The sequence below is a fragment of the Mercenaria mercenaria genome, chromosome 4, assembly GCF_021730395.1.
Source record: "Mercenaria mercenaria strain notata chromosome 4, MADL_Memer_1, whole genome shotgun sequence".
Lineage (NCBI taxonomy): Eukaryota > Metazoa > Mollusca > Bivalvia > Venerida > Veneridae > Mercenaria > Mercenaria mercenaria.
This window is the reverse complement of record NC_069364.1, coordinates 99,979,085-100,006,940: the sequence shown is the minus strand read 5'-3', so window position 1 is coordinate 100,006,940 and position 27,856 is coordinate 99,979,085. Positions and strand designations below refer to the sequence as shown.

Genomic DNA, 27,856 nt, shown 5'->3' with positions numbered 1-27,856 from the left:
TCTGACTAAGTTTCATGAAGATATAGTCATAAATGTGGCCTCTTAGAGTGTTAACAAGCTTTTCCTTGATTTGACTTAGTGACCTAGTTTTTGACCCCTAATGATCCAGATCTACACTTGAACTATAGATAACCAAGATCAACATTCTGACCAAGTTTCATTAAGATATGGTCATAAATGTGGCCTCTACAGTGTTAATAAGCTTTTCCTTTGATTTGACCTGGTGACCTAGTTTTTGATCCCAGATGACCCAATATCGATCTCGTCCAAGATTTTATTGAGAGTAACATTCTGACCAAGTTTCATTAAGATTGGGTCAAAATTGTGACCTCTAGGGTGTTAACAAGTTTTTCCTTTGATTTGCCCTCGTGACCTAGTTTTTGACCCCAGATGACCCAATATTAAACTCGTTCAAAATTTTATAGAGAGTAACATTCTGACCAAGTTTCCTTTAGACTGGGCCAAAATTGTGACCTCTAGTGTTAACAAGATTTTCCTTTGATTTTACCTGGTGACCTAGTTTTTGACCCCACATGACCCAATATTGAGCTCCTCCAAGATTTTATTACGCGTAACATTCTGACCAAGTTTCATTAAGATTTGGCAAAAATTGTGACCTCTAGAGTGTTAACAGTCAAATTGTTGATGATGGACGACAGACGGACATATATGGGCGGACGGAAGACTACGGACACAGGGCGCTCACAAAAGCTCACCTAGATGTTAAATAATTAAGTATAAACGAGGAAACAATTTTATTATTATTCAATACAGAAATATATTCCTTAAACTTTATGAAATTTATTTCCATAATGTTAGATGTGTGTCACAAAATTTTATATCCATAATGCATTTTTTTTTTTTGGACTAAGTCAAAGGGCATAGTTCTTGTCTGGCTGAGTGAAATCTAAAACAAAACCCCTTGCACACAACTTCACATGATCAATAACAATCTGACTAGATGACTTCAGGTCAAGGATGGACAAAGCCAAAACTATATCCCTTCGAATTAAAGTTCGGAAATTGTGTGTGATTCAAACAGTCTGATCCAGTTTTAATAACACTGGACCAAAGTTTTGACCTCTAGATTGCTTACAATAAAAATTTTCTATGATGCATTATGAAAGATACAGAGTGATCACAATAGCTTACCAAAGAGCCCTTGAGCTCAGGTTGTAAGTCAAGAAATAAGGCAATTTAAAGGGAACAAGTACAAGTATAGCATCTTAAGTATAGATAATGGAAGGAATCTATTGCCACTTGGGTATGAGAGAGGAGGCCAGTTTCCCTTTTAATGCTTAGTGTCAAGCAGCTACTGATACCATTTTTCATGTCTTGAGTAATATGTAGCTGGTGATCAAACCCTCAGCCTCCCATGCTTGAAACAGAATGCTCTATCATAACCCTATCAAGGTGGTTGAAGTAATTCACTGGACAGACTGGAAAAAGACTACATCCTAAGCAGTGCTGCTGTTACCTCTATTCTTATCAAAACATTGACCAAAAGAAAAAACCTTCTCAACAAAAACGACAATATACATACTATCATCTTCCTCTGCAATCAGTTCTTCAAACACTTCATCTACTAATTCATCACATCTCTCATTGCTTGTTCTGTAAAAACAAAACCATGAAGGCCCTGTAATGCTCACCTGAAGATCATCTAGAATAACATTCTGACCAAGTTTCATTAAGATATGGTCATATTAATGTGGCCTCTAGAGTTTGATTTGACCTGATGATCTAGTTTTTGACCCCACCTGACCTAGATTTAAACTTGACCTAAAGATCATCAAGATTAATATACTGACCAAGTTTCATTAAGATATGCCCATGAATGTGGCCTTTAGTGTTATGTAGCTTTTTCTTTGATTTGACCTGATGACCTAGTTTTTTTACCCCAGCTGACCCAGATTAGAACCTGACCTAAAGATCATCAAGATTAACATTCTGACCTCATTAAGATATGGTCATAAATGTGGCCTCTAGAGTGTTAACTAGATTTTTCTTTGATTTGACCTGGTGACCTACTTATTGACCCCACATGACCAAGATTCGAACTTTACCTAAAGATCATCAAGATTAACATTCTGACTAAGTTTCATGAAACTATAGTCTTAAATGTGGCCTCTAGAGTGTTAACAAAGCTTTTCCTTTGATCTGACCTGGTGACCTAGTTTTTGACCCTACATGACCCAGATTCAAACTTGACCTAAAGATCATCAAGATTAACATTCTGACCAAGTTTCATGTAGATACAGTCATAAATGTGGCCTCGAGTGTTATCAAGCTTTTCCTTAGATTTGACCTGGTGACCTAGTTTTTAACCCCAGATGACCCAATATTAAACTTGTCTGTCTAAGATTTTATTGAGAGTAACATTCTGACCAAGCTTCATTCAGATTTGGCCAAAATTGTGACCTCTAGAGTGTTAACAGTCAAATTGTTGATGACAGATGACAGACGGACGATGGACACAAAAGCTCACCTTGAGCTAAAAATTGCATTTACATGATCACTCCTTGAAACTTTATGGTCAAATTCTGACCTGAAAAGTGGCAAAATGTTGGCACTAGTCCTTCCTATCAAGTTTGGAGGATATCAAACAAGCCCCTACCCCTATATAACTGATACCCTTACATACTTTTTTACAACCCATAACTGAAACATTGATATAAATCTATATATCCCGTAACTGAAACCCTGGCATACTTTTTATGGTCCATAATTGAAACATTCTTTTAAGGCTCAAAATTCAAAGCCTGACATCCTTTTTCAAAGGGCTCATGACTGAATGTTGCCACATGTAACTGAAAGCCGAACAAACCTGTTTATGGTCCATAACTCAGAGGTGAAACTTTGTTAGTTAATTGCACATAGCTGAAACTGAAAGATTCTTTTTATCCATAACTAAATCCCTGGCACATAATTCCCTCCCATACTCATTTTACCTTATCATACCCTTTTATGAACCAAAACTGAAACCATGACATACTTTTTCTGTAAACAACCAAAACATTGACTAAAACATAATGGCCCATAACCAAAACCTGACTTTTATGGTCCATAACTGAAAAAATGACATTCACTGATATTCACTTTTATGACCCCCAACTGAAAAACTGACATTCACTGATATTCTCTTTTATGGCCCACAACTGAAACCCTGGCATTCATTTTAATGGCCTATAACTGAATACCTGACATTAATTTCTATCGCGCATTATTATTATAAATTGAAACCCTGGCATAATTTTATGGCTGTAACTGAAACCCTGATAAACGTTTCAATGCCCCATGACCAAAACCCTGACACACATTTTATAGCCAATAACCAAACCCTGATACCGGTAAACTTTTTTCTGGCCCGTAACTGAAACACTGATATTCTTTTATCATCCTAAATTAAACCCATAGCTGAAACCCTGACATACATTTACTGACTTCCTAAAATCCTTTTTCTGGCCCATAATATTAAGCTCTTATACTTTTTATTTTCATGTAACTAAATCCCTAAAATTCTTTGGTGCATAACTGACAAACTCTTTTAGGGATCTTACTAAAACCCTGACATACATTTTGGGGCTCATAAGTAAAACCCTGACATAATGACTTTTTAACTGGAACCTTTATGACCTGTTTCTGAAAACAGGTGATTACATTTATGAACAAAAACTGAAACAATTCCACACCTTATATTGCCTATAATCGACTACCTTTAAATATGCGACTTTGCTCCGACAAGATTTCTCATACCTATTAAGGCTGAAATTCATCATGCAACATTTAACTGATTAAATAACTTTAAACGGTCAAATAATTTTAGCTTTGAGAAATATGCACAAGTTCTGCTAGGGAAATATTCTGATGCAGGTGCCTGAAGGACATGAGCTTCCTCTCTGCCTGAGAAACCAACAAGAGCTTACATGTTAGACAGCGTGCTCAGCTATTTCCATGCTGGATTGTAAAATTGGGCACATCTGAGGAGCTGGATCTGTCACTAGTGTTGGATTACTCCAATTTGTATGAGGATATTGGACTAAGGCTTCAGTCTGTGTCCAATGTATTTAGTAATAACTGAGATAGAGATGAACTTTCAAGTTATCAGAACATTAGTATGTACAAAAATTTCTGCAAAAGCAATGCAGCATTTGGTTCTATTTAGTAATACAGTACAACCTCTCCAGAGCAGCCCTCTCTTAAGCAAAAAACAACGTCACTAAAATTTCCCTACCGTAAATATATGGTTTATCAAATTTACCTCTCCAAAACAACAACCTCTACATAAAAGTCAAACTTTGTATCTCCCAAAGGGTGTTGCTCTACAGAGGTTGCACTGTTACTGACTCATTAGGGACCTTGTGTCACATGATGTAGGTGATGACGTGGTATGACTTATAAGTCTGAATCAAATCCATTTGGTAATAACTAAGATAGAGTGGAAGTGCATCAAATTAAACCTGAAATTCCTGAAACCTGAAGGAAAAGGAGGGATAACTGGTGAAATATCAGTGCAAGATTTATGACCATTGTGCCATATGATGTGGATAATGAGGAATAACTGTTTGAAACAAATCCATCAAGTATTTTCAGGTGTATCAAAACTTTAAGTTGTGTGCCAACACTGGGTCGAGTAGGATAGCTCTCCTTATACTTTGTATAGTCCAGCTAAAAACTAAAGACCTGCATGAGCAAGACGACTGTAGGGAACAGGACATTTAGTGGTCTTTTCATATTTAGAGTGCTTTTATATATTGTATACAGATGTAAGAAAAAGCAAAAACAGACTGTGAAATGTTAAATTTATTTTCATAAATGAAAATAATTATGTTGTAAATGAGTATCAGAAAGAATAACAGAAACATTATATCATAATTATATACGAAAAACTGAGAATAAAATATCAAAATATCTTTTACAAAGTGAACATGGGATGCAATAATTTGAGCATGAAAATGTAACCCTTATCATGCTGCACGATTGACTCTGCCTTTGTAACCAGTGTAGATCATGATCAGCTTGCACATCCGTGCAGTCTTAATAAGCACCCCTTTTAACAGTTAATGGTAATGTCCAAATTGAAAGATGGACAAGTTTATTATAGAAATTTAGCAGTGTAAGGGTTAATGGTGTAAACAACAGGAAGATAACCTTCAATATTAATCTGCAATAGACAGGGTTCAAAACTTGTATGTAGTATACACAGTAAACTTTATATAAAATTTTAATCATTTATAATATAAATGCCATGATTATAATCAATATATGTAATTGTCTGATTGAACATTATATATTCATTTATTATCAAGGAACAATGATTATAAACAATCAATAAATTTCATTGGTCACTTTGAATTTCTATATCCAAATTTTACTGTAAAAAGATACCTTATTTAGTTCATAAACAAAAAATTCAAGCTATATCTACATGTGTGAAAAAACATTTTGTGCAAAAATATTTACATACAAAGCTTATCATGTACTAGTAACAGACTACATTTGGCTTTCACTTCAATGTAAAAATGCCTCTAAAAATCAACTTCTATATTGTAATGTTTATAAATGATGAAGCTATCAATAAGGTACCAATTTCTAACTGCACTAATTTCTAATTTCACAATGAAGTTTTACTGAGCCACTTTCAGCAGAAAAGTAACATTAGTACCTTCATGAAAATCTAGCAAATAGCTACAGAGATGAACGGCAGAGTGATAACAGAACTGAAATCTCTAATATGTTCAAAGACCGATGTTTCAATGTTTTTAGTAAGTAATCTCTGAGTGCTAACAATCCTTGCACAATTATATATACATTGGTCTGACAAAAATGTATAAGTTTAATTTATGCAAACACGTGTGCAAGTCCAAATATCAAAATTCTACTTAGCATTGACCTAATTTAAGTTTCTTTTGCAAATTCTAAAAAATATCACACAGAATTAATGTTGTTGTTTTTTGATTCTATGATTTCATTATGAGTTGTTTGTTCGAACGACACCTCACATGTATAAGAAATGTTTACGAAAGAAGCAATAATGCATTTTCTCACATTTCATCAACTTTCACAATCATATTTTCAAGAGGTAAAGGTATCTGGTACATTTGCTCAATGACATTCAGATTTGATAATTTAAACTGTCAGCTTTCAAAAGGGTCAAAGGTGGCACAAGTAGCACTTATATTTGTGAATTGATCTGACAATGTTTTAACGCAGCATGTATTTCCATTATCTGGTATAAACTCACAACCAACAATCTCGTCTTTACTGGATTAGCTCTATTTATGCCGACTTGGTTGAGTCCACCTGCTCACTGTCACAATGAGATAACCAGAACTCCTGCACATGTTTCACTCGGTGTCTGAACAGTGTCAGCAGCGATGACTTGATCTGGGGAATACACTTCTTCTTCCAGTAGAAAATCCCAAAATCTGGGAAGTGTTTCTTCACACATCTGCGGATTGCCCACAATTTGTTTTTGGATAGCCTTTTGAGATTCATCCCATTCAACTCTTCTAGCGTAAACAAACGAAACACGAGATCTCGTGCAAGAATAGCGGGTGTGGTTTTACGACAGTTCTTTACAACTTCAGGTCTGATATCACCAACATGGTCCAGGGCATTATCAAACATTTCATTCACAAGGTTAGACTTCTGCATCAAGGCTAACAAGTAAGTACTAGAAATCCAACCTGAGATCACATACGGTTTAATGTCTTTCAACTGGTCACACAGTTCAAACACATTCTCATTTTGCACTTTCTCAAAAGCATTTTCAGAATCAGTTGGTCTAACCATATCCACCACATCTCCTGGGAGTACTCCAGCAGAGGTTCCTAGGTCAGTGTGTAGATCAGCAGTGTTGTCTAGATAAATATCTTTCAAAGGTAATCTGTCAGGTTCACCTGCTGTTTCAAATGAAATACACCGTACAGCACCAGTTTGTTGTTGGCTCAAGTTACCCTGTTTCAGTATGGGCAGATGAGTGTTCATTTCTTTAACAGCTGGCTCACACAATTCTGCGATCCCAGTAGGGACATATGAAGCTGTCTTTGTAACACATGTGTTGTGGGGTAAGGCTCTTCCATTCATATTCTGTGTGGTATGATGTTTGTTCCTCACTAACTGCACAGGTGTCACTGGTTTATTTGGTATCAGAATATACCCTGGGGGAGCTCTTGGCACAATACTTGGTTTGTAAGGAACATTTGCACTGGGTTTGTTAGTAGTATGTCCAACATTATATCTTGGAGTGGTAGTAATAGCACTAGGATTGTACATGGTATGTCCAACATTATAATGCCTCCATTGCACTGAATTGTTCCGTTCCAGAGTTGATACTGTATGGCCAGGTCTGGATTGATTCAGGGTCTGTTTTGTAGGGTGATAGTTGGATATACTGGGTTGCGTGGCTTGTGGTACCATTACAGCAGTGATATTTGAAGACCATCCAGCAGGAGGGATATCTCTCACATGTTTGTTAGGCGTGGCAAGACCTTTAGCAGTCAACAAGGAAGACATCTTTGACACACTCTTAGTACAGTTAAGCATTGCATCATTGATTGTCATTAATTCAGAACTGAACACTGATGGTGCTGAAAGCTTAGGAATTTTACTTGACGACGGTGCACAGAAAGACTTCATTTCATTGGGTCTTTTCAGTAATGACACACCATTTGGCTGGGTTTGATAATGTTGGTAGGTTGTCCTATGAGTAACTGCAGAAGCCAGAGCTGCATGGTTGTGTTTGATGTGTAGACCAACAGCTGATGATGTACGAGTGCTAGCCGAAGGAATATGTCCTCGAGCTGCTTCAACCTCATAGAAATCCTGGCTTGTGGAGACTTCATCACCAAGAGGTAAAGGGTCTGGGATACACAGCTGGGTTGTGCCCGTCTTGTAGTGCCGGATGTATGACATGATGATACCTGAATTGAAAAAAAAACACTACTTACAAAAAAATAAAATATTTGATCATCTAAAATGTGTCTGAATAAACCTACTTTAATGATATAAAAAACTGAAATTGCAAATTACAAGACTTTTGAAAAGTCTAGACATGTGTCCAGTAATCTGGAAAATCATTAATATTCATGGAAACTAATTTCTGTTCAGTGGTTAGAGAGACAAACATTCTGAGAAAATCTTATGAAGTCATCGAGTCATCATGATGTAAAAATAAAGCCTCTGGAGTGTTAACAAGGTTTTCCTATCCAGCGACATTATGACCTAGTTTCTGAGCCTAGATGACCTAGTTCTTGAGCCTAGATGACCTAGTTTTTGAGCCTAGATGACCACTATAGTAATGATTTTATAGAGGGTAACATTCTGACAAAGTTTCATTAAGATCAAGCAAAAATTGTGACCATAGGCAATGAAACTGTTGGCAATGAACAGACAGTGTAATTCCAATAGCTCAAACCATTTCTGTGACTGAATAGATTAAATTCCAATAGCTATCTAATCTATTCAGTCACAGAAGTGGTTTGAGTCAAAAGCAAAGCAGTTACCTAAGGAAAGAAGGGTGACCGTTTCCATGGCGATTGTGCTTGAAAGTAAGTCTGAACAATTCTTGGACAGTCAGAGTGATTCTTGGACAATTCAGATGCATATCAATGCAATTTCATTATTTTTTTGTTTTGTGTTGGCTAAAAATTAACACCATTCTACAACAGTATTTCAGTCATGTAACGGCGGGCAGTTAAGGTGTCAAATGTGGCAAGGAGGAAGTCAAGCTGCAGCTGACAGAACAAGACAGACAAGGTAGTGAAACAGATACTGCTTCTGTGTCAAAAATAGCACACAATGGATTCCTCATGTATAGTAATGTTTGTACCAAGTGAAAAAGTAAAACTCTTACACCATTTAGTTAGTGATTATTGAAAATGATAAAGCAGTCCACAGCTACAAAATGGAGAGTGAGTCAAGAAAGGTCTTTGCAGTTTGTCGATTGGTAGTTTCATCAGGATCAGTTCTGCCAAGGAGAGTAAATCACTTGCAGACGATTGATTTTATAGGGAAAGTACACATCAAAAGTACATAGACAAAAACATGTAACAAACTGTTTGATGTAAAAATACAAAAGTACTGACTTTGTTATATGGATCTGAGATATGGGGACTTCACCGTATGGAACATATTGTAAGAGTTCAAACATATGCTTGTAAACGATTTATGTCAGCCCCTCTAATATGTAATGCTGCAGTTATGGGCGATTGTGACAGATATCTGATGCAAATTATTGCTGCTAAACGTTGTATCAAGTATTGGCTTAGAATTATGACTTTGACTCCAGACAGATATGTTAGAAAATGCTATAATATGCTTTTATATTATGATAGTATTGGATATAAAAACTTGGTAACAGATGTAAAACTCGATTTGTATAAAAATGAATTTGGCTATATATGGGAGAATCAGTGTGTTAAAAAGTTGAAAAAAAAATTCTCCAAGGCCATAAAAACATTTAGGGTCGGGCCAAAAATTTAGGGTAGGTCGAGATACCGGAAACAAACCTTTTTTTTTTACGCCTAAGTATTATTTAAATACATTGATGTATGATTATATTAGTTTCAGTTCGATATATCAAAAGGGCTGCAGACGGACCCCTAGCTTGTGTAGTGATGCCAAAATAATAATCAAAGACTTTTCAGTGTGGGAAACTGATAGGGGGTAAATGAGATCTGTATGTATGTGACTGACAAGTATAAGTTTTGTTTGTTTGTTTTGGGTTTAACGCCGTTTTTCAACAGTATTTCAGTCATGTAACGGCGGACAGTTAACCTAACCAGTGTTCCTGGATTCCGTACCAGTACAAACCTGTTCTCCGCAAGTAACTGCCAACTTCCCCACATGAATTATCAGAGGTGGGGGACTAATGATTTCAGACACAATGTCGTTTATCAAATAGTCATGGAGAACATACGCCCCGCCCATGATCGAACTCACGACCCCGCGATCTGTAGACCAACGCTCTACCTACTGAGCTAAGTGGGCGGGCCCAAGTATAAGTCTGTGTGTTAGGTAAAGTGACCAATGAATGATAGTTGTTAATTAATGTAATTAGGGAGTTAGGAAGTGTATACTGATTGTAAAAGAGGAGTAAGGGGTGTGTCTTGATTTGAGAGAAAGGGAGCTGAGAGAAACAAATTTTAATGAGTACAAGAGTAGCAAGTTAGGTCTGACGTTAGAACATATATTTTTGGAATTTATTTTAGGCTATCAATGTGGACTTAGTATTTTAAGATAGTGAATAAAATATCTAGAAACTGAATCAAGTTTGACTTTGAATATTATAATATAAAGTAATAAATCCATTAACAAAAGTAGTATCCTGGTTACATATAACAGCACAACAGTTATTTCTAATTTTGACATACGTTTTGATTTGTATTATGGAAATGCAAGGTGGTAGTGGGATAAGGTTGAAAGAATCTGCAAAGCATGGGATTGCCAGGAAGAAAAGTAAATCTGATTCAGGATCTCCAATGAAAAGACGGAATTTAAAACGTAAACTAAAAGATAATCCTGATATAAGTGGATCTATTAGATTCTGTGTGCCATCAGAAGAAAGCAAGCTATCATTATTTAACAAAGTTGACAAATGGAAGTCATTGATAAGCGACAATATAAGTGATGTCAAAAACACACAGTTGCTGAATACTGTTTTGGATTATTATCTGGGAGCCCATGATGTGAAACAAACCGACCATACTCTTGGACAGATAAAGCACTCAGCATACCTAACGGCAGAGCAAGATGCACTTGATGAGGACCACTTTCTTCTGAGCAAGTCGGCCCTAAGAAGCATAAGTGCGGTAATACTTCAGCATCACGTGGAATGCCAGTCTTTGATAGATGTTGACAAAATAACAAGATTTGGTCATGTTGGAAAAGTTGAATTTCGTTGCTAGAACAATCACACACTGAAAATGGACACCTCACCTCATATTGAAGGGGGGCGATACTTAGCAAACATGCAAGTGATACATGGATTTTATATGTCAGGACTTAGATACAGTCAGTACAAGCGGTTCTGTGAAGGTTCAATGTTTGGACTTTGTGCTGAATCATCTGTCAAAAATGTGCACTCCATGTACTGTGATGTGACAAAAGACGTAGCCTTAGAAGCAATCACAGAAGCTAGACAGGAAGAAGAAATAAACGCAATTGACGCAGCTGAAAACAATGCTACTGAGTATAAAGGAATTACCATTTTAACAGATGCAAGACATTCAACTAGAAAAAACGCTAAACAGTCAAACATTATTGCCATTGGGAATATGACACATAAAGTTGTTGGAGCCGCCACTGTCACTAAGAATGACGAACCAGTTAGTCAAAAACACGAACTTGTAGGAGTAAAACGGCTGTATGAAGAATATGACAATGGTGATGTTTCTATTCATATTCATGGACATGACAGAAATGCCTCTGTAAGTATCTTCGTCAGGAATGGAAAACTGTTGACAATGCCAATGACACTTGGCATGCAACCAAAGGTGTAACCCAAGTGATCAAGCCGACTGGACAGGGACCAAAAAAAATGCATGGTAAAACCTGGCACCATGAGCTCACTGATAAAGCCGCTTCTGTCAAAACCCATGTGTACTATACAATGAAAAATTGCAAAGGATCATCAAAAACTCTAAAAACAATGTTGGACAATATTGTTCCCCATTTCCGGAATGTACATGAAAACTGCCACCTAACCTCCAGATGTAGAATGGATCCGAATTATGTACCATCAAAGTTGATAATCAAGGACTCTGCTGCTGAAAGTATACTAACGATAACGATCCAGAGTTTGCAGGTATATAAATCACCAGAGGACTATGTGCATTGTATTGATACACATTATGTTGAATCCTTCAATAATGCCTGCCTCATATTCCATGACAAACGGATAGCTTTTGGCAATGTGGAATATGAGCGGCATAGTGCAATGGCCATACTAGATTGGAAGGAAAATGTTGACAGGGAATTTACATCACTTTCAATGTGGGAAGACGTTAGAAATCCAAGGCGACAGACAGGATCAAAGAATCTGAAGGCAAAGACATTCAAATTTAAGGAAACTGTTTGGGGGAGAATAACTGATATATAAAGTCTATATAGAAAGTGAATTCAATACAATAATTAAATTAGAGAAATAACAATAACTTTTACTATTTTGAAATGGAAATAAAAACACCTAAAAACCTAACTTACTTTTTGCGACTTTAGAGAAAATTCAGTGTCAAAAATATCAAACTTCAGAACTATTAAATGCACACTACAAGTAATGTGAAGGATATTCAAGCAGAGGATTTACAAGTTATGTTATGATTTGAGGAAATGTTTTGTTTATGTGCATGTTCTTATATTAATATTAAATTTAACTATTCATCACATACCCTATTCATTATTTCATCAATAATACAAAAATAGTACCTAAACTTTTAGATTATGAAAAACGATCGAAAAAATAAAGTTGGTTGCTGATATGTACATGTAATTTTTAAGACTGAATATAATACAAACATGACTAAGTCTTGATTTGATCGTGTAAAGCGTTTTTTTTCTACAGATTTTCTGAAACTTCTTATTTAATTTACATGTAGCTGCTCTTGTTGATATTTACTCAGTAAAGCTAATATTAATTATCATCATGATCATATCCTAGTAACTATCAAAACTAAGTGTTGTATATAAATCTCTATGCTGGTCAAGTAAAATCTATATTCACTGAATATCTATAACCTGTAGAGCAGAGATGTTACATGCATGAGTAACACTGCTGATAAGCCACTGCCTATATACCTGTCCATTCAATGACGGTAGTCAGTAGTCGCTACCGGTTTCTTGTAATGCCTTATAGGAATATGAAAGACCTATGACTGGGAAGAGAAAAAACTTTACCACAGATCAGATGAAAGGAACAGAAGAAATATGTGTAGTCTCTGTGCTACCTCCAATCGTTTGCCTAAAAATTCTGCATGCCTCTTCAGGAATGCCAAATTTATGAAAGTAAGTAGTGGTACAAAAGATGAGACAATATTGAAGAAAAAATCAAGACCAAAGTACACAGAATAAGACAGCACTTATTGAATTACATGTACCTTGACGCCTCTTTAAGACAGCCAGGCAATAGGCTAAGAAGGATGATGTAGACATCCTCATGGAGGTGTCATTTAACTATATTTCTTAATTTTAGTATTTATTCAGTTGCCAATCTCCTTGTTCATGTACATTATTTGATTTTGCATTTATCTATTTATACATTTATGTATTTATTTATATTTTTTGCAGATCTGAAGCCGTCGTGAATTAACACTGTTTGACTGAATGTCGAAATAAAATTCAGTCTGGAAAAGGATCTCTAAAATGTAGAAATGATTAATTCTGAACTAAATTTGCTGTGCTAAATATGCAAAGGAGACTTGACACACAGACGAAAAGATATGCACAATATCAGTAAATTGTCAAATGTGTTTTTAAAGTGGAAGATAGTTCACACTTATATCCAGCAAATGTTATTGTTGTATAATTAAGCATGTTTGAGACAATAAATAAGTTCACAATATCTCTTGTGGAAGACAACACAAAGTCTGGATCATTTTAAAAAAAGTCAAGAATTCTTTCATTAAGAAATGTATAGAAGTCGTCAGTAAATATAAATTTTTCCTTTCAAACAGAAACATTGATAACTGTACCATTTTGAAGATTTTCCCAGGTGCTAATCGTTTTTTTTTTTATTGTTACAGACAACAACTTCCTGGTCAAACTACTAGGCCGGAGTATTGACAGAAATACAAGTATTTCAAATGGAAGTGAAAAACTACCTGATACTGCTGATTTCAACAAGTTTCTGAGGACTGCCAATATTTGTCCCAGGATTAATGACTTCAATGACATTAATGACAAAAATACGATGACCTCTGAAATGAGAAGTGAAACTGTATTTGGAATAGGGCACACCAGTCACCATCCAAAGTATTCAGCTGTTTTCAAGATAAGAAAATGCAAAATTGAAAAGAGAAACATTTTATTCAAACATCCACAACAACAACCTCAAGCACACTGCAGTTACAGCAAACAAACTGAACTCAGTGTACAACAAGGTTAAAGAAAGTGTAAGTAAATATGGAATTACTCTCAACTTTGGCATGAATAAATGTTGCTGTCAATTCACAACACAGTAAATGCAAAAACAGGAGATGGCACCCTACCATTTTAGGCTGGTATATCAATTTGTATGGCAAGAGCCCGGCAGCCTACAGAATAACAAGAGCTGTCGGAGGACAGCAACGCTCGACTATTCAACAGCCTTGTCGGCTGAATGAATACGAAAGTCGAAAAAGGGGCATAATTTAAAAAAAGCAAAATAGGGTTATGGAACCTGCATAGTGCTTATCAGCTCATGACAGTGGACAAGTGTGTGAAGTTTTAATCCATTCCCATTAGTGGGTACTGAGATACCAGCTTACATATAAGAATTTAACCCAAAACTCCTAAGTTTAAAAAGGGGCATAATTTTGTAAAATGCAAAGTTGAGTTATTGACCCTTTGCACTGCATGTCATATCATGACAGTGAACAAGTGTGTGAAGTTTCAATCCTTTCCCATTAGTGGATACTGAGATACCAGCTTACATACAAAACCTTAACCAAAAAATTCTAAGTCGAAAAAGGGGCATAATTTTGTAAAAAAGCAAAACAGAGTTATGGAACCTGCTTTGTGTATGTCAGATCATGACAGTGAACAAGTGTGTGAAGTTTCAATCCGTTCCAATTAGTGAGTACTGAGATACCAGCTTACATACAAAACCTTAACCAAAAAATTCTAAGTCGAAAAAGGGGAATAATTTTGTAAAAAAGCAAAATAGAGTTATGGAACCTGTGCAATGTAAGTCAGTTTATCACAGTGAATAAGTGTGTGAAGTTTCAATCCATTCCCACAAGTGGTTGCTGAGATACCAGCTTACATACAAAAACTTAACCAAATCGGGACGAGGACGTGGACGCGGACGAGGACGCCGACGCATGGGCGAGTCCAATTGCTCTACTATTCTATGAATAGTCGAGCTAATAAAAGGGTCGAAGTTCTTAATTGTGGCGTAAAAGGAAAACGTTGAACCTCCCGATCACAGTATCAGATTACTCTGGGACAGCTGTTTATCCGGTCTTACTCACACTACCTTATTGTTACTAATTGTTGTAAAGGTATTTATTAGAGGATAACAAAGCCACGAAGTGGCACAGTGTACATTTGAAGTGCTTTTGTCCAGACCACATTTCTACATGATCATACTAATCAACATATTATTCATGAAAGAAAATTAATTTTTTTGTCATTTTTTAGTTATCTGATCCAAAACAGTCCAACTGATATTAAAATAGGTTGATATACCTATTGCAACAGCAAGGGAGCAGGCAATCACAAAATTTATGCTATACAAAATGTATTTCCTTCTACAATATGCTATGATGAGAAGCATAGGTTTTCACAAGACTTATGAATTAAAAGAAATTGTCAATAAGATCCTGTAGAAGTTGCAAAAGGTCAGGTAGTAAAAAGCCACACATTTGTGTTTTGATGAATTATTTCAGTATTTCATATCTGTTACAAAGTCTGACATGGAGAAGTTGTCAGACAGTGAAAGTGACAGTGACAGTGACTGTGATCTTAATATATCTTTTTCTAAAACAACCTCTTCAGGAAGTGTAAAATCATCAAAAACTTACAATCAGGAAAAAAAGACAAAACAGAATCTCTAAGAACTCCTAGAGACAGTCCAATATCCCAAAAATCTGAATATTAAAATGTCAAACTACATCAGTAAAAGATTGCACATAAAAAAAATCTCCATTATGGTAGTAAAGAGGATAAAGATAAATCATATTGTGAAACAGAAAATATTGTGGAAGAAGGAACTTCATTTATCAGATAAAGTAGATTATCTCTATTTTTAGTTGTGGACGTGTAGTAAACACAAATGTAGGCACACATTTGATCAATCATCATAACCTTACGAAGGAATCAATGGAGTATAGTATGTACAAACAAGAGCTGTCAGTGGACAGCGCGCTCAACTATTCTCAGTGATAGTATAATATAAGCAATGAGTAAAACTTTAACATTACAATAAGCATATTCTAAGTCGAAAAGGGGCCATAATTCAGTCAAAATACTTGACAGAGTTGATAGAGTTGCCTCCTCCTTTTTACAGACTGGGGTCATGATGGTTAACAAGTATGCAAAACATGAAAGCAATATCTCAATGGACTTCTAAACTTTAACATTTATTCTATGTCGAAAAGGGGCCATAATTCAGCCAAATGCTTGATAGAGTTGCTCCTCCTTTTTACAGACTGGGGTCATGATGGTAAACAAGTATGCAAAAAATGAAAGCTATATCTCAATGGACTTTGAAAATATTTGGGATGGTTAGCAAACTTTAACATTTGTGTGACGCTCACGCCGGGGCGAGTAGGATAGCTCCCCTATTCTCCGAATAGTTGAGCTAAAAAGGAGACATCAGACATGGTATAACAAACTCAGGAAGGAAGGAAAGTGGCATCTGAGCCAAAGAGAGCTGTTCAAGGTGAGATCCAGGCGATGATAGATGTTGTATCAGATACATTTCGCTAACCATGAAGTTTACTTGGACAAGGTCATAGTTGCGTTTACGGGGAGATTGTCATTTCGACGGTACATGCCAGCAAAACCCATCAAGCGAGGTGTGAAAGTCCTGTCTGACACACTAAATTTCATACTTTCATTTCATGCTTCAAGGTCTGCCTTGGACCATGAACAACACCACAAAATACAGACTGGGGTACAACATCACCAGATTGACAGACCACCTGCAGGGTACCTTTCACTGGCTGTTTTTGACAACTTCTTACAGGTCTAGATCTCCTAGCCAAGGGGTTGTATGTATGTGGAACAGTTTGCACTGGCAGGAAGGGATTCCCTACAGAGCTGAAGAAGACAGCAGCTGTGAAGAATTGTGGGGACTTCAAGGTTCAACAGAAACCACCAACCTCAGTTAGTGTGGTGGGACAAGAAGCTGGTTCACGGTCATCTCTCCAACCTCAGTGACCCAAGGCATGTGATGGATGTCCAGCGACTCTCCTGACCAACCATTCTGAACCTTCGGCAGCCACACAGCGTGAACATCATTCTACAACAATTACATGGGTGGTATGGACATTCATGACCAGCTATGTATGAAGTACAGTGTTGAGTGAAATGGAAAGAAAGCTTGGTGGTACATCTTCTGGTTCCTACTGAATGCATCAATCATCAACACATTCATCCTCTACAAGACTGCATCCAGACGTCTGGTGAAGAAGTTTGCCCACTTTGAATTTGAAGTCTCCAGGTGGATGATAAGGTTTTTCAAAGAGGAAGCGTTCACCACAGCCGGAGATGAACAGCCGGCGAGAACATGAACAGCCAATATCAGCTGCAGATTACCTGGAAGTGAAGACCTGCAAGTACCACACTCCTGGAGAAGAGGTGAAAGACAGTGTATATCAGTGTTGTGTGCAACGTTCATCTTTGCCATGATGGTTGCCATGATACCACAGCATGTAACAGTGATGACAATGGAACTGTTTTACAATACAGAATAACACAATTATAGAAAATGGCAGGGGGGCGGGGGGCATGATTAGAGCACCTCCTCATGGTGCTGTATGGTTGTGGCTGGATAATTTCTAAATTCTGTAAAAAACTTTTTTTCTAATTTTTTTTATTGATTGATGATTCATCAAATATATATTCATTTCTGGGTGTTCTCTTCACTACCTACCTATTATTATGTTATCATTATAATTTTATTATTATTATTAGTTTTACTTTTTCAACAAAGACAACAGATGAAAAGGGTCTGGCCTGACACTGAAGAACATGTTACCGGAAATCACTCTAAACAAATCTTTCAATGCCAAACCAATTGGCACAAAAAATGTACAAGCTTTGTGTTAAAATTGATGAAGTGCTGGAAGAAACCAAGAAAGAATTCTGAGAAATCATTGACCAGCATCTGCAGGCATTTGAGACAGAGGCCTTGTGGAACTATTCTCCTCTTAGGCGATCTTATCAGTACATCTATGGCACTGATATGCCATCAGACAGCCCAACTGATAAAATCTGATATGCCATCAGACAGCCCAACTGATAAATCCTATTCCTAAAACTAGAGATGCTTTTGAGAAAAGTGCATGTCTCCCACAACAGCCTTATAATCTAAATAGTAAGTCAGTCTTTATATACTGTTTACTTAGAGCACATGTGTATGGACTTTTTTAAAAGTAGTATAGGCTGGACTGATTTAGCTAGTTATCGAACTTGGACGAGGTCTTATGGTCGAACACATTTTGTAAAAGTTTGGTGAAGATCGGATGAGAAATGTTTGAGTGCAGAAAAGGTTTGTGACAGACAGACACACACACACAGACAGACACACAGACCGGAGTAAATCAATATGTCTCCCACACCTTTGTATAGGAAAATGATACATTTACCATAGAAAATGTTATAAAAACACATGTATTTTCTATCTATTTTTTTATACCATCCTGGCTATTACCTTAAACAAGAGGACCATAATGGTCCTGAATCGCTCACCTATCCCCACATGACCTAGTGTTGAACTGAGTACGACATCGTTATTTCTATTATTTGACATAGTGACCTAGTTTTTGAGCACATGTGACCTAGATATCATCAAGATAAAAAATTCTGACCAATTTTCATGAAGATCCATTGAAAAATATGACCTCTAGAGAGGTCACAAGGTTTTTCTATTATTTGACCTAATGACCTAGTTTTTGAAGGCACATGACCCACTTCTGAATCTGACCTAGATATCATCAAGGTGAACATTCTCATCAATTTTCATGAAGATCTCATGAAAAATATGGCCTCAAGAGAGGTCCGATTTTTCTATTTTTCGACCTACTGACCTAGTTTTTGACTGCACGTGACCCAGTTTCGAACTTGTCCTAGATATCATCAAGAGGAACATTCTGATCAATTTTCATGAAGATCCATTGAGAAACATGGCCTCTAGAGACGTCACAAGGTTTTTCTATTTTTAGACCTACTGACCTAGTTTTTGACCGCACATAACCCAGTTTCAAACATGACCTAGATATCATCAAGGTGAACATTCTCACCATTTTTTATGAAGATCCATTGAAAAATATGGCCTCTAGAGAGGTCACAAGGTTTTTCTATTTTTAGACCTACTGACCTAGTTTTTGACCGCACGTGACCCAGTTTCGAACTTGATCTAGATATCATCAAGGTGAACATTCTGACCAATTTTCATGAAGATCCATTGAGAAATATGGCCTCTAAAGAGATCACAAGGTTTTTCTATTTTTAAAACTACTGACCTAGTTTTTGACCCCACATGACCCAGTTTCGAATTTGACCTAGATATCATCAAGGTGAACATTCTGACCAATTTTCATGAAGATCCATTGAGAAATATGGCCTCTAGCGAGGTCACAAGGTTTTTCTATTTTTAGACCTACTGACCTAGTTTTTGACCCAACGTGACCCAGTTTCGATCTTGACCTAGATATCATCAAGGTGAACATTCTGACTAATTTTCATGAAGATCCATTAAGAAATTTGGCCTCTAGAGAGGTCACAAAGTTTTTCTATTTTTAGACCTACTGACCTAGTTTTTGAGCCCACGAAACCCAGTTTCGAACTTGACCTAGATATCATCAAGATGAACATTCTGACCAATTTTCAAGAAGATTTCATGAAAATATGGCCTCTAGAGAGGTCACAAGGTTTTTCTATTTTTAGACCTACTGACCTAGTTTTTGACCACATGTGACCCAGTTTCGAACTTGACCTAGATATCATCAAGATGAACATTCTGACCAACTTTCATAAATATCCCATGAAAAATGTGACCTCTAGAGTGGTCACAAGCAAAAGTTTACGCACGCACGAACGCCAAACGCACGCACGGACGGACGGACGACGGGCGCCACGCGATCACAAAAGCTCACCTTGTCACTTTGTGACAGGTGAGCTAAAAACCATTAAATACCTTTACGATGGTATCTTTTCCTTAAAAGTAAGTCAATATTTATAAATTTGTTTGAAAAATGTTTCTCAAATTCTATATATTCTTTACTTATTTGGCAGTATTACCTGATAACCCTGATTTACTAAGTATTTTTGGTGGAAAAGTTTTTCTTCAAGCGGTTTAGGAGATATAGAGCAAAAAGAAAGGCTAAAACCTTTGACCTTGAGTTGTGACCTTGACCTTGAGCTGACACATCTGCATATCGTCTTGATGAGGGGATTATTTGACCCAAGTTTAATGAAAATCCTCCAAGGGGTTTAAGGGATATGGAGCAGGCATGAAAGTGTTAGACAGAAGGAAGGACGGACGGACGGACGGAGACCATTCCTATAACCCCTACCATTCGTGGCGGGGGATTAATAAGTTATTTCTTTCTTGCTTTTAAATACCTTTAAAGCTTTCTATATATTGGCAAAAAACATATAAGTTTTACGATACGATAGAGCCGTGTCGGAATAGGTATACATGTATAATTATATAACACAGTTTAGCATGATTTTTGGGTGCATTTTGTCTGACAAAAGTTCTTTTAAAAGTTTTTCATGGCATTTTCCTTTCAATATACTGAGATATGTTCCAGAAAATTCCAAAATAAAAGTGAAAGCAGCTTTGTTGTTGCATTATAGCCAAAACAATCATACATTTATTATGACATATTTTGACAGAATGACCGAGTGTTTCAGTAAATTATTGGAATTTGAATTTAAGATTTAAAGTGTCATTTTGGTCAAGTAGCATCCTGTTTCTTGTATAGTTTATATTACATGCATATCATTGTGGCACGTGACAGATATCTTGTATTGACAAGATATTAGCATTTTACATTTTTATGGTCAGTATATGCAGAATTTAAATTGTGTAAATTAAATGTCCTAATCACAGCATGTATGAAACAAGTTATAACATCGTGACACATGCCGATGATAAAATATAAGCATTTGAATAAAAAGTGTGATTTATGTCAAAGTAGCGAATTAAAACAGTGTATTAGAATTGAAATGACATAAAGAAAATTGACAAGATATTGGCTATGATTTGTAGGGTTTTTCATAACACGCACCTTTTAAAGAGTTCCAATTTTTAAATAAGCTTCAACCATGGAACTATCACTTGTAAAAAAATCTCACAAGGAAAGAGTTGACAAAACAAGAGGGCCAAGATGGCCCTAGGTCGCTCACCTAAGAAACACTCCATAACAGTGTAAAACATGTTTGACCTAGTGATTTCATGGAAACAAATATTCTGACCAATTTTCATTAAGATTGGACCAAAAAATTGGTCTCTTGCGATAAAACAAGCATTTTCTTAGATATGACCTAGTTTTTGACCCTAGACGACCCATGTTCAAACTTGACCTAGATTTTATCAAGGCAATCATTCTGACCAAAATTCATGAAGATCAACTGAAAAATACAGCCTCTATCACATACAGAAGTTTTTTCTTTGATTTGACCAAGTGACCTAGTTTTTGAACTCAGATGACCCATATTCAATACGACCTAGATTTCATTAAGGCAATCAACCTGACCAAATTTCATAAATATCAACTGAAAAAAACAGTCTCTATCGCATACACAAGATTTTTCTTTAATTTGACCTAGTGACCTAGTTTTTGACCTCAGATAACCCATATTCAAAACCGATCTAGTTTTCATCAAGGCAATCACTCTGACCAAATTTCATGAAGATCAATTGAAAAATACATCCTCTATTGCATATACAATGTTTTTCTTCGATTTGACCTAGTGACCTAGTTTTTGACCCCAGATGACCCATTTTCGAAATCAGCCTAGATTTTATCAAGGTAATCATTCTGGCTAAATTTCATGAAGATCAGTTGAAAAATACAGCCTCTATTGCATACACAAGGTTTTTCTTTGATTTGACCTAGTGACCTAGTTTTTGACCCCAGATGACCCATTTTCGAACTTGGTCTAAATTTCATCAAGGCAATCATTCTGACCAAAATTCATGAAGATCAATTGAAAAATACAGCCTCTATCGCATACACAAGGTTTTTACGTGATATGACCTAGTGACCTAGTTTTTGACCCCAGATGACCCATTTTCGAACTCGGCCTAGATTTCATCAAGGCAATCATTCTGACCAAAATTCATGAAGATCAATTGAAAAATACAGCCTCTATTGCATACACAAGGTTTTTCTTTGATTTGACCTAGTGACCTAGTTTTTGACCCCAGATGACCCATTTTCGAACTTGGTCTAAATTTCATCAAGGCAATCATTCTGACCAAAATTCATGAAGATCAATTGAAAAATACCGCCTCTATCGAATACACAAGGTTTTTCTTTGATTTGACCTAGTGATCTAGTTTTTGACCCGAGATGACCCATTTTCGAACTCGGCCTAGATTTCATCAAGGCAATCATTCTGACCAAAATTCATGAAGATCAATTGAAAAATACAGCCTCTATCGCATACACAAGGTTTTTCTTTGATTTGACCTAAAGACCTAGTTTTTGACCCGAGATGGCCCATTTTCGAACTCGGCCTAGATTTCATCAAGGTTATCATTCTGACCAATATTCATGAAGAAGAATTGAAAAATACAGCCTCTATCGCATACACAAGGTTTTTCTTCGATTTGACCTAGTGACCTAGTTTTTGACCCGAGATGACCCATTTTCGAACTCGGCTTAGATTTCATCAAGGTTATCATTCTGACCAGTATTCATGAAGATTAATTGAAAAATACCACCTCTATCGCATACACAAGGTTTTTCTTTGATTTGACCTAGTGACCTAGTTTTTGACCCGAGATGACCCATTTTCGAACTCGGCCTAGATTTCATCAAGGCAATCATTCTGACCAATATTCATGAAGATTAAATGAAAAATACAGCCTCTATCGCATACACAAGGTTTTTCTTTGATTTGACCTAGTGACCTAGTTTTTGACCCGAGATGACCCATTTTCGAACTCGGCCTAGATTTCATCAAGGTTATCATTCTGACCATTATTCATGAAGATTAATTGAAAAATACAGCCTCTATCGCATACACAAGCTAAATGTTGACAGACGACAGACGCCGGACGCCGGACATCGAGCGATCACAAAAACTCATGAAGGAATAATTGTGAGATAATTTAATGCAAATTTACTAGACAGTTCCTTAATTCAACACCTATGCTTCACCCATGTGTTTAGAAATAAATGACAGGACACAATTTATTGCAGGGTAATTTTGATGCTTAGTGAAATAAGCAGCATAATCATCATTTCGAAATTGCCTGAAATGTAGTATTGTGTCTCTTACATTTGCCAGAAACGCAGCAATAAATCAGACCAGACGATGGATGATCTCAAAATTCGAAAAAGGATGGAGTATTTAATAGGGGAGAAGTGGAAGAAATAAGCACTCATATAATAAGCTGAACATCGAATGGTGGAATGAACAAAATCGAAGTAGATCATCAAGCAAAAAACGAAGAACTGAGTTCGACATCCAGAGTGCACATAAGAAATTTGGGGGAAAAAAACAGAGAAAAACCTGCCAGTGAAATGACCACAGAAAAACTAAAAACAAAGCTGAAATCACTAGGAATTGTCACAAAAATTAGAAAACACAATAAGCTGATTGAGTTATTACGCAAAGCTACTGATGCTTATTGCTAAAGCAGTGATAAGATGAAGCAAAGGTAAGGGGAATGGTGTTGGAGATGACATATTATAAACAGATGTGTAGATATTGTATATCATGTACATTATTTAATATTATAAAGTTTCATAAGGACTATGTTTTATCATAGCTGCATACATTTAAAATGAAGTGTGGCCATCTGATATACATGTATACTTTGATTTGTTTGAATAGCAATACATTATAATTATCATTAAAAGATGTGCAATGAAATTATTGAATAAATTTGGTAAACTTGATCTATCCTTGTCATTCAGTCTGAAGAATACATCAACTATTCAAGTTAATCTGATTTCTATGTGATAATAAATACTATCACAAAACATAAAATATAACACTATCGTATTGAAATGTTTTCCTTTTGTACAGTTTAAATACTTTCATTGGATTAAAATTTCAGATCAGAAATCAATACAATGTAGAAGGAATAAATTTCTAATGAAACACTTGTATACATGCCAAAAAATTTCCATTGTCCCATGCAAAGCACAGATAATTGCTAAATTATTTTGTTTAAAAAAAAACCAGTCAGAATATTCACATTGAATGTATAGACAATCAAGCCTGTATGAGAAGATGTCTGGTTACTTGGTCCCTGTTAAAGATATATGAGTTATTGAACTATCGCTTTTTCTCACAAGGGGAGAAAATACTTATAGTGAATCTGACATAGTATTTGCATACTTCCTTCCTCAAAGAAATCTCAGAATGTTTTGAACAATATCCAATTCAAACAGTCTTTGAAATAGTTTCCCCCAATGTTATAGCAGACCCCATTGCTTAGATTAATAAGATTGATATCTCCCATCTGTTTAGTTTAGAGTGCATAATCTCGACCATAATGATATATTTATAAATTTTTTTATTATTTTCAGAAAAATCTATTAATACCAATTCTTTGTATTCAGACAGATAACTGTGGCTGAGAAAACAAATCAGATATGTCAGCATTTTAAAGCAGTTACTTGAAGAAAACATTTTTCATAAAAGTGTGCATTATCTCAACCAAAATGATATATTTATAATTTTTTTTTATTATTTTCAGAAAAATCTGCTAATACCAATCCTTTGTGTTCAGGCAGACAACTGTGGACGAGAAAACAAAAACAGATATGTCAGCAAGTTAAAGCTGTTAGTCGAAAAAACATTTTTCATGAAAATGTGCATTATCTCAACCATAATGATATATTAAGTTTATTTATCATTTCAGAAAAATCTGCTAATACCAATTTTTTGTATTCAGGCAGATCACTGTGGCTGAGAAAACAAATCAGATATGTCAGCATCTTAAAGCTGTTACTTGAAGAAAACATTTTTCATAAAAGTGTGCATTATCTCAACCATAATGATATATTTATAATTTTTATTTTATTATTTTCAGAAAAATCTGCTAATACCAACCCTTTATATTCAGACAGATAACTGTGGCAGGGAAAATAAGAATAGATATGTCAGCATTTTAAAGCTGTTACTTGAAGAAAACATTTTCGTTAAAGTGTGCATTATATCAACTATGCTAATACCAATTAATTTCAGGCAGATAACTGTGACAGGGAGAACAAGAATAGATATGTCAGCATTTTAAAGCTGTTAGTCAAAGAAATTTTTTTTCGTTAAAGTGTGCATTATCTCAACCATAATGATAAATTTATAATTTATTTATCACTTTCAGAAAAATCTGCTAATACCAATCCTCTGTATTCAGGAAGACAACTGTGGACAAGAACAAAAACAGATATCATATGTCAGCATTTTAAAGCTGTTACTTTATGAAAACATTTTTCATTAAAAGTGTGCATTATCTCAACCATAATGATATATTTATAATTACTTTATCATTTCAGAAAAATCTGCTAATACCAATCCTTTGTATTCAGACAGATCACTGTGGCAGGGAAAATAAGAATAGATATGTCAGCATTTTAAAGCTGTTAGCTGAAGAAAACATTTTTTTTTGTGAAAGTGTGTATTATCTCAACCATAATGATATGTTTATAATTTATTTTTCATTTTCAGAAAAATCTTCTAATACCAATCCTTTGTATTCAGACAGATCACTGTGGCAGGGAAAATAAGAATAGATATGTCAGCACTTTAAAGCTGTTACTTGAAGAAAACATTTTTTTGTTTAAGTGTACATTATCTCAACCATAATGATATATTTATAATTTAATTATCATTTTCAGAAAAATCTGCTAATACCAAACCCTTGTATTCGAGCAGACAACTGTGGATGAGAAAACAAAAACAGATATGTCAGCATTTTAAAGCTGTTAGTCGAAGAAATTTTTTTTCGTTAAAGTGTGCATTATCTCAACCATAATGATATATTTATAATTTATTTAACATTTTCAGAAAAATCTGCTAATACCAATCCTCTGTATTCAGGAAGACAACTGTGGACAAGAACAAAAACAGATATGTCAGCATTTTAAAGCTGTTACTTTATGAAAACATTTTTCATTAAAAGTGTGCATTATCTCAACCATAACAATATATTTATAATTTATTTATCATTTCAGAAAAGACTGCTAATACCAATCCTTTGTATTCAGACAGATAACTGTGGCAGGGAGAACAAGAATAGATATGTCAGCATTTTAAAGCTGTTACTTGAAGAAAACATTTTCGTTAAAGTGTGCATTATATCAACTATAGTGATATATTTATAATTTATTTAACATTTTCAGAAAAATCTGCTAATACCAATCCTTTGTATTCAGACAGATCACTGTGGCAGGGAAAATAAGAATAGATATGTCAGCATTTTAAAGCTGTTAGCTGAAGAAAACATTTTTTTTTGTGAAAGTGTGTATTATCTCAACCATAATGATATGTTTATAATTTATTTTTCATTTTCAGAAAAATCTTCTAATACCAATCCTTTGTATTCAGACAGATCACTGTGGCAGGGAAAATAAGAATAGATATGTCAGCACTTTAAAGCTGTTACTTGAAGAAAACATTTTTTTGTTTAAGTGTACATTATCTCAACCATAATGATATATTTATAATTTAATTATCATTTTCAGAAAAATCTGCTAATACCAAACCCTTGTATTCGAGCAGACAACTGTGGATGAGAAAACAAAAACAGATATGTCAGCATTTTAAAGCTGTTAGTCGAAGAAATTTTTTTTCGTTAAAATGTGCATTATCTCAACCATAATGATATATTTATAATTTATTTAACATTTTCAGAAAAATCTGCTAATACCAATCCTCTGTATTCAGGAAGACAACTGTGGACAAGAACAAAAACAGATATGTCAGCATTTTAAAGCTGTTACTTTATAAAAACATTTTTCATTAAAAGTGTGCATTATCTCAACCATAACAATATATTTATAATTTATTTATCATTTCAGAAAAGACTGCTAATACCAATCCTTTGTATTCAGACAGATAACTGTGGCAGGGAGAACAAGAATAGATATGTCAGCATTTTAAAGCTGTTACTTGAAGAAAACATTTTCGTTAAAGTGTGCATTATATCAACTATAGTGATATATTTATAATTTATTTAACATTTTCAGAAAAATCTGCTAATACCAATTCTTTGTATTCAGGCAGATAACTGTGGCAGGGAGAATAAAAAAAGATATATGTCAGCATTATAAAGCTGTTAGCTGAAGAAAACATTTTTCACTAAAGTGTGCATTATCTCAACCATAATGATATATTTATAATTTATTTAACAAATAATCAAGGCCTTCGAGTGGTTTATTGTCTAATTTACCATGGTTCAAAGTTCAGATGTTAGGGATTGAACCACGAGGGCATAAGCCCGTGTGGTTAAATACTGAAGCATCTGAGCAATGAACCGTGGTAAATTAGACGATAAATCACAAGAAGGCATTGATTGTTTTCATTCTGACATGCTCATTGATATATTTTCATAAATATTATGCTGGACTTCATTTACGCGAGGAGTAATGTATCGGATGTCATGCGGCAATTTGACGTCATAATGCTCTCTTACCGGTGCGCGCATCAACCTTTGTTTATCGCAGAATATACACAGCTTGATTTTCTTCTTTGTTTAACTTGAAATCAAATCGAGCCATGTTAGAATTATCATTTTCAGAAA

At 35.3% G+C, this 27,856-nt stretch overlaps 2 protein-coding genes across 2 annotated transcripts in view; both read right to left on the bottom strand.

Moving 5' to 3' along the window:
* The window catches only part of LOC123552535 (AFG1-like ATPase), a 91,131-nt gene that overhangs the window by 10,309 nt on the left and 52,966 nt on the right, over positions 1-27,856 (bottom strand). Inside the window, exon 9 of the mRNA XM_045342256.2 lies at positions 1,544-1,614. Coding sequence (XP_045198191.1) covers positions 1,544-1,614 — 71 coding nt within the window. The remainder of the gene's footprint in view (positions 1-1,543; positions 1,615-27,856) is intronic.
* LOC123552534 (uncharacterized) lies at positions 5,954-14,078 on the bottom strand. Its single transcript, XM_045342255.2, has 2 exons — positions 13,821-14,078; positions 5,954-7,925 (listed from the first exon to the last, which is right to left on the bottom strand). The coding sequence occupies exons 1-2, from the start codon at positions 13,891-13,893 to the stop codon at positions 6,280-6,282; spliced, it is 1,719 nt and encodes a 572-aa protein (XP_045198190.2). The 5' UTR covers positions 13,894-14,078; the 3' UTR covers positions 5,954-6,279.

Excerpts from the sequence above, each read along its gene's own strand:
- LOC123552534 (XM_045342255.2), bottom strand. The coding sequence starts at position 13,893 with ATGTCATTGAAGTCATTAATCCTGGGACAAATATTGGCAGTCCTCAGA. Across the intron at positions 7,926-13,820 it reads GTTGAAATCAGCAGTATCAG|GTATCATCATGTCATACATC; the intron begins GTAGTTTTTCAC and ends TTTTCAATTCAG.